The sequence below is a fragment of the Corvus moneduloides genome, chromosome 2 (assembly GCF_009650955.1).
Source record: "Corvus moneduloides isolate bCorMon1 chromosome 2, bCorMon1.pri, whole genome shotgun sequence".
NCBI classification, from domain to species: domain Eukaryota; kingdom Metazoa; phylum Chordata; class Aves; order Passeriformes; family Corvidae; genus Corvus; species Corvus moneduloides.
In genome coordinates, this window is record NC_045477.1 from 39338275 (window position 1) to 39351190 (window position 12916).

Here is a 12916-nt window from a genome sequence, read left to right on the forward strand (position 1 = left end):
CTTTAGTTACACACAGTCAGATCTCTCTACAGGATTGAGCAGATCCACTCTGAGCTTAGATATGTAAGTGCACCTTGATCTGCAGCAGGCAAGGCAGGGAGGGTCCTGTGTTACACCAGCAGTGCCCCTCTCAAACTTGGTTTGAGCCACAAGATACCAAGAGGCTGAGCACACTGGCTAAGGCACAGCCCTACACCAACACAGCACACAGCTGCAGAGCCAAGCTGGTCCCTCTGCCATTTACTGAGCCCAGGCTGTGTCCACCCAGTACCAGAGAGCTGTGATCTGTTCTGCAGTAGAGACACACCCAGCATAAGCAGGACCTCAGTTAAACCATGGGACATTTAACAGTTCAATCCTCGCTCTACTCCCCTAAGTGACACCCAGCAGTCCTCTGTAGGTTGATGTTATCATGCTCTACCTTTCCCATTCCACTTGTATACTAATGCTGGGCACTTCTTTTATCCTCAAAACAGGGCAGTTCTTCTGAGTTATTAGTCTCTCCATGTTTTCTCTGAAAGCAGAAACCACAGCCCTCCACTGTGGCTCCCCGGTAGATATGACCAGAGCACAGGATATTAGACAAGATTGACTCTTGTAGGGAACCATCACACAACTTCACAACCTCTTGTAATATTTTCCAAATGCTTCCCACCTTAATAAGGAAAATAAAGCTTTAAGTTACTCCAAAGGCATCTTAAGGACTTTTGGTTTCAAGTGAGTCTTATTCACTTTGCAATTCTGTTTTATATTCTGCCAGCCCGTGTGTAATAAAAATCAGGGAGCAATTTCAGTTTTAAATTTCATTTGCCACATGTGATTCCATTTACCAACTAAATCTCAAACCTCTCTGAGTTCCTTTTGTTCTCTACAGGTTGTTTATTACTCCCCACAGTTTTACACAATCACAGATTCTTAATAAGTTACATATTTCCATCTTTCCCAAGAATGCTAACAGGAAAGTCAGGGGTTTACTGAATAGCCTTCCTAATTGCTACAAATCATACCACACTCAAACTTGCCATGTCTACCAGTGTGAACATAGATCTCACCATGGATCCTGGTCTAAAAGTCTTTTCTGGATACCTGGTAGTTGGAGTTTACTTTTGCTCCACTCCCCTCTCTGTGTGTCCCTGCTCCCACAGGGAAAAGACCTGGCCTAAGATATAGCAAGTTTTTGCCTGGCCATACTGCTGGGCTGCTGATGCCCTAGGCCAGCTCTTCTCTAACAGGTTTTAAACCAATTCCAGGAGGTCCTGCTGACAGTGCATATGTCCTGCTTTTCTGTTTCTGATCACAATTCATACAGTCAGAGACAGGTAATCCCATTATCTGATTTGATGATGCCAGTTTTGTTTCACTGTTAACGAATCCCCGCTGCCATTTCAAGACATAATCCTGATTTACTGTAGTACTTGTTATTGCTTTAGCAGAACCTGCTTGGATTAAGAAAAAAGGCTACGACATTCACACAGATAAATTGAACATCCATAGTTACAACTGCTGGAATTAAATAAACCGACTGAAATACCTAAAAGTTTTGGAGGGGACATAAAGCATCATGTTGCAGGGCCTAAATCAATCTAACAAAAGGGATGAAATTCTCCTCCTGGCCAGATCACAACATAAACATCTACTGCAGTATGGTTTGCCTCTTCTTCAGCAGCTGGTGTTGGTCACTTTTAGAGATAAGGAACTGGAACAGATGGATTGTGTGATCTGGAATGGTAGTGACTGTGGCCCATCATGGGTAAAACTCAGGCTGTGGCTGCAAAAAATCCTGGTTTGGATTCACTTTTGCAGTTACCAATGTAAGGAAATGACTGAGGGCTTTGGCATGTGGATGTTAGTTTGGTTTCTTGACACAGAAGCAGCCAGGCAAAGTTTGTCCTTCCCACTCGCAAACAACACAAAAGCAGGCCACAGCACAAGGACACACTGCAGCAATGCCTCAGCTGGGTCATGTTTTACACCCATTTTCTTTACAGAAAGGCCATGAAGAGCTGCAAATCACATGTATGCAAATACGTGTATCCTTTCACCATGTAACCAAATTCCCAACAAATTTAAGGTGCATCAAATCACAGTATTAAAACTAATAAGGACAGAAAAGCTTCTATCATAAAAACCGACATGCCAGGATTAAGAAAGTGGAATAATCTACATTGAAATTATCTAAAGTCATCGTTTCCTCTTTCCAAGTGTTGTAAAAATGTCTTTTGTACTTCACCTGTTTTAACTGATGCTTGGCTGAGCGAATGCTGCGCTTTCCAGTGGAGATTATTTTGATAGCACAGGTGTTCTTTAGTCGTTACTCCAAAGTTCTCGGCCCTATAAAGAAGCACCTTGCTCAAATAGCTTGGGCTGCAAATCCTTCTCTACCAGCAGATCTTCCCATAAAACAACTACCAGGAAAGAGGTAAATTCTAAACAAAGCAATAACTGCTGCATTATCTGGCCTTATAGTCAAGTTGACCTTAGATAGAAAGGGATCACAAACTATCGTGGAGCTTGTCTTGACCAGGATTTTAGATTGTGGCATCTCATTGCAAAAAATACACCTTTTTGCAATGAAGGCAGCATACAGTAAGATACAGTAAGATACATCTCACTTCCCATTAGCAGCCTAGAAGGCAGCGATCTATCTTAGGCAGCTATTTTAGGAGAGAACAGATCACCCCCAACAGCGAAGCGCTCTCTCCCATCTGTTAATGACAGGCCTAGATAACCAATTTAGAAGGCATGCCCAGCTTCTAGAAGACTAGAACCAGAAAAACAAATCCTTAGGTTTTGGATTCCAGGAATGAGACGAACAACTAGGCTAGGACAGAGGTCTGGTTTTGTTTGATTTGATGAGAAAGACCCAAATAAACCTTTAAATTGCGTGGCTTAAAATTTCTTAATTTTACAGTGGAAAATTGGTTTTATTCTGGCAGATCTGGAGGAGACAGAAGCTTACTGTGTCCAGGGCAAACATGTCACCAAATCATCCTCTTTCTTCTACTTGACAATTTTATGACAGGAGTGATTTCATTTTAAAAATCAAAATTCTCCCATCTTTTACCCCAGAGAGGACTATTCAAATTTTTACCACAGTACTCCTAATTGACAGCCTGTCACTTCATGGTCGTTAATACCTTTGATCAGTCTACTCTGGACACACTACAACTGTGTGTTCTAAACGATGGTAAATCACAGTACTCTCTAGGTTGTTCCCTATGCTAAGGAACCACACCTTAGGTAGTGAAGGCATTCTACACTTAATTTCCACCCCCCCCCCCGGTTGCTGTTTAAGACAGGAAAACCTGGAAAGAATTAAAGCTAATACAAACAAGCACTGAGGTGTGAAACTCAACAACGGGATGCCTGTACCTGGAACACACACCCTCCATTCCTCACTACCAGCAGCACCTGATCACCAAGCCAGAGCATTAGTTTTTTCTACCAGAGCCTGAAGTCAGCTCTCTGGAGCCTGAGCTGATGTCCATCAGTGGATGCCACCATCTCTAAAGCTGTACTGCTCTCATCAATCACTGCAGCGTGGAGAACAACATCCTAACCCAGCCTGCACAGCATTTGTCAGCAGGCTCATTCTCCACTCCATGTGACCTGTAATTATATTACTGCACAGACCTCACTCCTGAAGAGGAGAGGCTGAGGAAGGATGTGGCACAATACCCACCTGTCTTCTGTACTCCCAAGTTGGGTCATACACTTTCCATCCATTTTCTGGGAAAACCTCTTTGTACTCAAAGGCAAAAAGTGGCTGAAAGAAAGAAAGAAAATTTACCATTAAGAGCCCACTCAGAGCCCATTTACAGGATGTTTGATATCTCAAATAGTAATTCATGACTGACCATTCTTTTTCCCACTGCATCACTTTTCTTTTAGGGCTTTATAAAAAAGATTAACGCTCTCACTGTAGCAGGTAATTAGTACAACAATATCCTTTACAATATGTCCCTGATCTTCCTTAGCTATTACCTAGTACTTCATGGACAAAAGGAGTTTGTTATTAAAGAGAGAAGATAAAACTACTTGGGCAAGAATACTCTTACAGATTAACAACCAGATCCTTTCAACCAGCATTTGAAACAACAATTGCAGTGTCATGACATTAGAGAGCAGAGGGGCTGCATTCCAGATTTGGGGCAGTGCAGTCACCATTAGCTGTAAACCCCTGATGGATGTCACTGTGATTTGAGTACTTTCCCTCTGTTACAAGGCTTTATCAGTAAGTCATTCCCCATGCATGAAAGAAGTGCATGGTAATAGACTTTTCCTGTTTCTTACAAGATCTAAACTCCTACAGAATTAAGTTTAAAACAGATTTGAAAACTAGCACTTCCTCTCCTTCAAGAAAATGCACCCCATGTGAATGCTGTATTAAGTAGATGGGACAGAACAAAACAGTTTAGTGCTGCTCTGTGTCTTTTGGCAAAAGCTGAAGAGAAAACACTAACCAGATTATTTGAAACTGGAAAAGCATATTTCATTAGGTTCTCAAATATGGATCGTCTAGTTCTCCCTTCAGGCTTATGAGCAAACCGCAAGTTTCGAATATCCTAGGGAAAAAAAGAGGGAAATCAAGTTACAAATTTCTGAACCACTTCAAAATCCAAGGAAAATCCAGAATTCAGAATTCAAAACAGGGTCACATCACAATGCCCTTTCTAGCACTGATTTAATACTCTACTTTGAACAGTGCTGTATTGCAATGTTGGGCTTGGTTCAGGGGTTGTCTGCAGCCTCCAACAACAGCAGAGCAGCCGAGGAAGGGCACAGCTGTGCCCGACCACAGCATCTTGCCTTCACATGAAGCTCTCCACCTGCTGAAAGTCTTGAGGAGAGCCCTGCTCAGGAAAATGCTATGCCTGACCAGCAGGACTTTGTGAGACAGACCTCCTCGGCTCTCACTGAGCTCTCACGCTGAGCAGTGCCACAAGACCACTGGAGGGGATGGCCTAAAAAAGTACCTCCACAGAGGTACTGCATGTAGAGGGCCCAAGGACAGCCAGTTGGGTGCAAAGCATCCAATGCCATCTCCCATTAAACTTTCCATCTCTCAGAGCACTCAAGAGGATGTCTTGAAACCAAGAGCTCCTCCACTTTGCACAGCAGTACAAAAAGCGGTCCTTCAGGACCTTTCCGTAGTCATCTACAAAACCAAATTTGGAGAGTAAATAAAGCATCTCTAAGTTTTTGCTTGCAGTAAAGAGTTTAAAACCCATCAACAGGAAATGAGCTATCAAGTTCAAGTACATGAAGACAGTAGAGCAAGTCAGAGAATGAGATAAACAGCTGAAGACTTTGCTTCCTTACAGGGATTACATGACTGGTCTCAGACAGAGAACTTTTCAGGATGCAGAAGCTGTATCTGTACCTCTCCATTATTGCACCAAACTGCTATGCATATCCTGGTGAAGCAGGCCGACATATATAAATATGCTACAAAAGGCCAAAACACCCATCTATAGTTTGTGCCTGAGTTTCCCACCCAGGGAAATGATACCGTTCACTCCAAACCTGACCAAGTGTGCTTATGACAAAATGGCTGAGGACTAGGAATCCAGATCAAAACAGGGAACAAATTAGCTTGCCAGCAAAAGCAGCCCACCCTATGTTAGCCAGGGTGGGTTATTACTGCCACAGGACAAGGGAGCAGCTGGATGATTTGGTACAAATTGCAGTAACTGGTCTTGACTCAGCACACCCACAGCGTGACAGTCTGCTTAGCTTCCTGGTGCCTCAAAATCACAGCAGTGACCAGAGCAGTTTGGGACTCCTTTTCTTTCCTGCATCTGCTCTCATCCAGCAAGTGGCATCCTTTTAGCCTTGAGGGGCTCTGACAAGCTCTAAGCAGCCCAAGACTGACAAGTTTCTGAATCCAGCTCTTCCTGTGTGGTCACTGAGGGAAGCAGAGGGGCCACGCCATCCAGAGATATGAATTTAGGAGGGGAGATGGTGGCTTTATCTTCTTTGTGGGTTTATAACAAGCAGACATGAGGAGGCAAATTGTTAGTTTTTACTGCAGTTTGTATTTCCAGTTATTCCAAGGGCTCTTGAGAGGCACATGTGAAATATGCACTGCCTTGAAAGAAACGAAAGAACAGCCCTGACAAGGACTGAAGGCTACTCACCAGTCCCTCATGGCAAAGCACAGCAACAGGTGGACATGAGCTAATGATTTAGGGGGGAAACGTGCCCCTTTCTTGCTCTTTAAATGCAAATGAGTGACATGCTTACGGCATTCCACAGTAGCTGGGGTCTACCTAGAATAAGTCTGGTGGATCACCCTGAAAACTGAGGATGCAGGCTGACACTTCCTTGATGAAGAAAAGCCATTGCCCAGCACAAAGCCCGAAAAAAGCTTTGGACCTCTTCTCAAATGAGTGGAGCTGGAGAATACTGAAAATGACTTTTATCATGTTTTTTGGCACCTGTGAAGTCATACTGACTGAAACATTTTGCAGAACTTCCTGCAGTACTACAGAGAAAACCTTTAAAAATACATGTTCCCCTTCCCCTATTGCAAAACACAGATAAAAGTTTACCTTGCATACAATCTCCAGCCCGTATGAATTCTCACCGCGACTGGAAGCACCTCCAATTTTCTCCACTCTGTTGATTACACCTAAAGATGCATCTAGGACAAAAGGAGGGTCCTGTAGACAGTTGAAATTTGTGAGTTTAAAAAGGGGAGGGGGAAAAATCCCCAGCTCCTGCTCCCTTATGTCTATATTCCCAAACATATAGTTACATTTCAGACAGAATTACTCTCAGACAACACCTAGGTCTAAAGACTGAAAAGGTAACGAAAGCAGATCATTTCAAAAGCTTACCCGTTCCATGCTTTTAAAATACAGTCTATAATTGGTAACAGTAAGGGTTCCTCTGATTGCTCCAGTGAAGGGGCAGATGTAAGTAACATCCTTAGCTTTAAAAAAAAAAAAAAAAGAAAGAAAATAAGAAGTTGTTAATTTCACGGTTACTTTATGGGAGAAAAATTATGCCAGCAGCAATATTTGGGGGCCCTACCTTGCAGATCATGAAATTAAAACAAGCTTAATCTGGGGTTCTAGCCTAGAGCCTAGAGCTAACATGCAAGTTTCAGTTCAGTGGAGAAGGTAAATGTTTGGGTAGAAATAGTACCACCACCCAGAATCCTCCATTTGCACAAAACTGCTACCCCTGTCAACAGGCCAGTGTTTGGTGCACACTGTTTGCTCTTATTGCCAGTAGCTGAGAACACGCATGAAAAGAGGAGACCACTCCTGCCTGGATGCACACAATTGAAGCTGACAACAATCTGCATAAAAGCTAAGGATTGTGCCCAAGATGGTTTGTGCCACCTGGGGCAGGAGAAGGCAGTTCTTGTGCAGGCAGGTTTTAGGATGCCTGGGTCCTTCTGTACACCCTTGCATGTGGAGTCAGCCCTGGGATGAAGGCCTTCATGCTAAAAGCCAGCAGAGCTACAGTGATCTGCAGGAGCCATGAATCTATGTAACACCCAGCTGCCGGTGCTCTAGGTCTGAAGTCAGCGATCAAGTTACTCTACACAATTCAATTATTTTTGAGCCTGAGTGACGGTGACTCAAAACAGTCCCCTTCTTAAAAGGCCTCAAATGTTTCTCACTTGTTCCAGCAAAAGGCAAGAGGTGCTGCTGGCTTTCCACAGCAAACACCTCTCCTAACTGCCCTTCTGTTTTATATCAATTAAAAAGGCCAAGATTTAAGTTGTTGCCTCCCCACCTCTACCGCCTACCAGGTCTTCTGCCACTGAAGCAGTTGGCTGGCTGTGTCATGGCAATGGTTTACACTATCACCAACAAGTAATGACACCCCTCAAAAACACAGAGGAGACCCACTGACCAGAGCTGCCAGATCCATGAAAGAATTCCCTGGATCATCTTAATAACCTCAAGCCTCCAAGCTCTAGGGCACCCATTTCGCAAGGGCTATGTCAGGAGGACGGCTCGCCTCCTACCCAGAAGACAGCCACCATGAACATGAGGTATGAGGCTGCTGGGGTGTCAGGATGGGAACCTAAATTTCTTCCACCTTTATCCCATGAGATTTAGCCCAGAGGGAGAAAGAGAAGAAGTCTGCCATATTCCAGGGCACTGGCAACTCATATAACTAAAACATCCTCACATCAGTTCTGCTTCTGCATTGTCTTCATTGACTCTCGAGATTTGGATGTGGAGAAAGATCCTTAAAATATCAGAAGTGACAAATTCAGAGCAAAATATGTAGCATACAATATCTGGTTAAAAAGAAATAAAATATATATATAAACATGCTAGTAATTCCACTGTTTATTTATTTGTATAAATTTACACACATTTGTTTGAAGGACAATTAAACACAAAATGCTTATAGCCATTTCTAATTAAACCAAGTGTTTCATTAGTGGCCAATTATTAATCACTTCTTTTCAAGACTAGTTTGACAGAGGTTTGAAAGCAGACTCAGGAAGCATAACAAGGGTGAGGGCAGCCTGCCTAGTTTTTCCACTGGAGTTCCCATTATTCAAAATGTAATTTCAAAATGTTTTAAAAAACCCCAGCAAAATCCACTAATAAGAAAAGCATGCATTTACATCTGAAAAGGAACGGGATTTCTGGGTAAAGAGGAAAGGTAAGGAACCCCAGGCACGATCTCAAACACTGGCCTTGCCAGCTTGTAAGCCACACCACCTTTCACATTTGCATTTTATTAGCCTGGTTTCCTAAGGAAACAATTTTACTTGATTACACTGCGCATGTACAAATGCACCTACACACATGGCTTGTCTGACCTTAACCCTGCCACAGCTGTATGATTTCAGCAGTCTCTACTTGATAAACAAGGATCTCCACGGCATTAAAGCGCTCCACTGTTTGTGAGAACGAATGCCAGGTATAATAGAGAGGTTGTAGTAGTGCTATCACCACGGGAAAGCCTAATGATCTCAGTCTTTGGTATGTATAAGAGAATACATATGGGAGAAAGAAACCAGAAACCAGATTTACTAATTCCCCTGCTTGTGGAATTCCTGTCTTTTACAGGCCAATCTTACCCTAGATTATTGGGTTGGCTGAAAATATTTTTTCTTCCCTTCCCTGTAAAATACAAGAATTACATTTGCCTTTCTTCACACTTTTAACAGGAAACAATTATTGCTGGTGAATAACAAAGATTTCCTTTTTGCTGCCTCCAGCTTCTTGCTGGAACAGGCAGCTGCTGTCTGGGCTACTCCAAAAGTCACCCAGTCTTATAGATTTACATGGCTCATCACACCATTTGCCAACAGATAAAACACTGGTAACTCTGATCTCTTAAAACACTCCCTAGGAACCCTTCAAAGTACTGCCTCACTGTCAGAGCTGTGTCTGTGGAGTGAGACAGATATCAGTCTGCAGTGTATGGCTGGAATATGAGTTCAGAGTCCTTAGGAAAGAGGTTGAGAAAAAGATTAATCATTGAGGTGGGTTGTTTGGAGGGTTTTGTGCTTGGTTTTATATTGTTGTCGTTGCTGGGTGCATTTTTTTTGTGAAGTATTTTCAGTTTTCGTTTTTTCGGTATTTTATGTTTAGGACTGAAGCTGCACTCCTCTATACCATCCTAAAAGGAAGGCAACATGTTAAAAAAGTGAATGCAAAATCTTTCAGAGAAAATTAATCAAGAGGCTTACTCAAGCCTTCAGAATGGAGAGCATCAGCAAATCTGATGCATGTCACAACATCTGGATGAAAAAAGAAAAAACCCATCCCCCATCGCAGTAAGTTCCCTGCAAAAGGACTGTATCCTTTCCTAGAGTCCATGACAGAGATTTGACACACAACTGTGCTGTGTCAGCCTAAGAAGTTACCCTGTGGCAAGGACAAACTGAAACAGTTGATCCATGTCCTCTCAGGAGGCAGCAAATGCAGAGCTGTACAACTCACCCCATCACTCATGGTAAGAGCGTTGAATTGCCTTGTACTTGCCACGTGCTAAAAGAAGACACAGTTACCTTGGCCCAGGTAATGTGCAATAGCTCGATTAATGAAACAACCTGATCATGGTTCCCAAAACATCTGCAAGGTGCTGTTGTTGGTCAGTGACCACCAAGATATTTCGCTCTGTGGATATTTTACTGTTTGTCAGCAAACAATAAGGAATTTCCTCTTCACGTACCCATGTCTTTAATGGTTTCCCCAGGTAGCAAAGGCGGCTCTTCCATTTCAGCCAATTTATTAGCTTCCCTCAGGACCTAGGCAAAAGATGCAAGTACAAAGAGAAATTCATTATGTTTTCATAAACCAAGAAGTTTACACTTCAGGTAACAGTATCAGGTCAACAGTATCAAGGACAACAAATATTCAAAGATCTTGAAGTACTGCCTAGGGTCTCTTCAGAGGTCAACACCAGGCTCTGTGCTTTGGCAGCACACTTCCCAGGTGTCCTTTCATGCTCCAACCTTCTCTTGCCCAGCCCACCATCATAAGTCAAATTCTCTCACAGTTATGTATACAGAGCCAAAGGAATCAGTTCCTTTCCCAGTTGAAGGGCTCAGCGATTACCACAATGGTATCAACTACTCAGCAGAGCAATTTGTAGTTTACACTGAGGAAAGTTGAAAAGGTCACCTTGGTCACTCCACTGCTCAGTGAGGGTCCCACAATTGCAAAAGCCCTGACTGGACTCAGTTAAAAAGGTCCTATTTTGACAGGCATATATAGGAGGTACAGTTTAGATTTTCTTTTTTTTTTTTGGCTGCCAAATGACCCCTTCTTCACTTTCCTTTGGGTTCATGCTATACCACAGGGCATGACTTCTCAGATCTATGGTTGCATTTACACAAGGGTTTTGACAAGAACAGCTGCTATCATGAGCAGATGGACATTTTAGGAAAGCATGGCTGTAACTAGGAAAGCGTAACCTGAGGTCTAAACCTAAAAGAACTAGGAGAGAAAAGCCAGTATAAGTGATCAAGATTAAGGCTATGTGGTCAAACGCAGATGGATTTAATCATGTTGTCCACGCCTCAAACTGGACAAATGACCACAAGCACAGCAGTACAGGTTGCTCAACCTCTTAATACAGACAGAGAGCAGGTAAGTTAGTCCAGACTCTGCCTCATGCTATAGCAACCACAAAACTTTGAGTTCAAGGTTGGTGTATGTCCCGCCTGGTGAAGACAGGCAGAGGGAGCTCATTGCTGCTCACAACTGAATGTGCAGGCTCACCCAAAATGTTTTCTTTATCATAATGCAAGGAAAGAGAAAGAATTGCTTCAATTTGGAGTCAGGAAATCCCTGCAAAGAAAATTCAAAGACATAGCCTAAAGTAGCATTCTAGAACCTGACACGTCTGTGGTCAACTTTCATGTAGGATCAAGCCAGAGGGAGAGCCTCGGGGAAGAAAAATTCCCTAAACTATGCAAAAAAAATTGGAAACAAACCCAAAGAAAGCCCTTGCCACAATAAGAGCACATTCCAGCATTTTCACACAACAGATTGATGCATAGATGAAAAGATTAACAAGATCAAAGCCTTCTTGAGAACAAGATGTACATTTGAAAAAATGCATTCAAAAGACTTAGAAAAAAATTAATAATAAAGCAAGTACAGTCCCGACTTCCTAACAGAAACCTCACAACTGCACCCACTTAGACCAGGTCCTAACATGGAGGTTTCCAGAGCAGCTGGGCTGGGGTCCACAGGATGAGTAAGGAGAGGTCACCACCGACAGAACTCACACTGGCAGCAACTTGCTGGGAAGCTTCTCTTCCCCCACATCAGCAATATCAATAAAAATAAGGTTTTCCTGGTATAACAAGCAGAAATCGATGTTGAGGACTTCTTGTCAGAACAGCTGTGTTGGCCAAAGATCACACACCCCATCAAAGCCCTGACTGAGGGCCTCCCTGACAAAAGCCTGTGATGTAGACCCACTCTCAACTCCTCTGTGTCCAATTTTGTGCTTGAGTAACAGCCCTGAAATTAGCAGGATAACATCTGGATTATGACAAATGAGATGGAGGCTTCTGGCTAATTAGCCCATAAGTGGTGGTCATCTTTTTGGCCTTTTATCTTGGAAGGACATTAGTGAAAATACACTCTGCATTCAGAGCACGATCACAGCTTCTTTGAGAAGGTCCGTACCCCACACGGGCAGCAGCTGCTGCCAGGATCACTTCGGTCAACAGCTGGCCTTGCTGCTCTCCTGCAGATGTCAGCAGGAGCACGTTCAGCAGTAAACATTTGGGGGACTGGGTTGTATCTTAAGCCAAAACAAATATGAGGTAAGACACATAGAAAGCACTTGGTATGACAAACATCTGCCGAGGCGGCAGAGGTGGGCAGTGCTCAGGTGGGTTTTAAAACCTGTCCTGCAAGTGGGGGAGAGAAGGAGGGAATAAGCAAGCAGTATGAAGAACCTCCATGTGAACACCGTTCTGTAAAGACAAGGTTGAAAACTTTTTCAATTTAAAAAGTGTCTCTTCTAAGTCTAATAAAATCCATCTGCTCACTCACACTTCTCTGTCCCCAGGGCCAGAGGAAAGGGTCAGCAATCAAACCTGTGCTCACTTCAACACCAGGCAGCAGACGCTGGCTTCCTGGAAGCACAGCACTTCAAGGTCGGCCTCCTTGCCTCCCCTCTTATTATTTCCTTTTTTTTTTTTTTTTTTTGCTACAGTCTTGAGGACTAAACTCATTTTCACCACCCCTCAAGTGACTTCAGCACAATACCTATCTCAGGTAACAAAGCACTGACTCCATGATGATTTCAAAGTCGGTGCAAGCACATAACCCCTGGATAACCATCATCCGTCCCAAGAGGCTGAGACAGACATGGTCAGAAAGCCTAGGACAAACACTTCTCTATTGTACCAGTCTACGCACTACCTGCTCAGCACGAGATTTTGAATAAGCTTCTGGCTGGAACA

The 12916-nt window shown here is 43.2% G+C and overlaps 1 protein-coding gene across 3 annotated transcripts in view; it reads right to left on the reverse strand.

The window, feature by feature from the left end:
• MTMR2 (myotubularin related protein 2) overlaps nucleotides 1-12916 on the reverse strand; it is a 63144-nt gene that overhangs the window by 15454 nt on the left and 34774 nt on the right. For all 3 annotated transcript variants that reach the window (XM_032099212.1, XM_032099214.1, XM_032099213.1), the window contains 5 exons: nucleotides 10162-10237; nucleotides 6843-6937; nucleotides 6555-6665; nucleotides 4464-4565; nucleotides 3683-3766 (listed from right to left, as the gene is read on the reverse strand). In XM_032099212.1, coding sequence (XP_031955103.1) covers nucleotides 3683-3766; nucleotides 4464-4565; nucleotides 6555-6665; nucleotides 6843-6937; nucleotides 10162-10237 — 468 coding nt within the window. The remainder of the gene's footprint in view (nucleotides 1-3682; nucleotides 3767-4463; nucleotides 4566-6554; nucleotides 6666-6842; nucleotides 6938-10161; nucleotides 10238-12916) is intronic.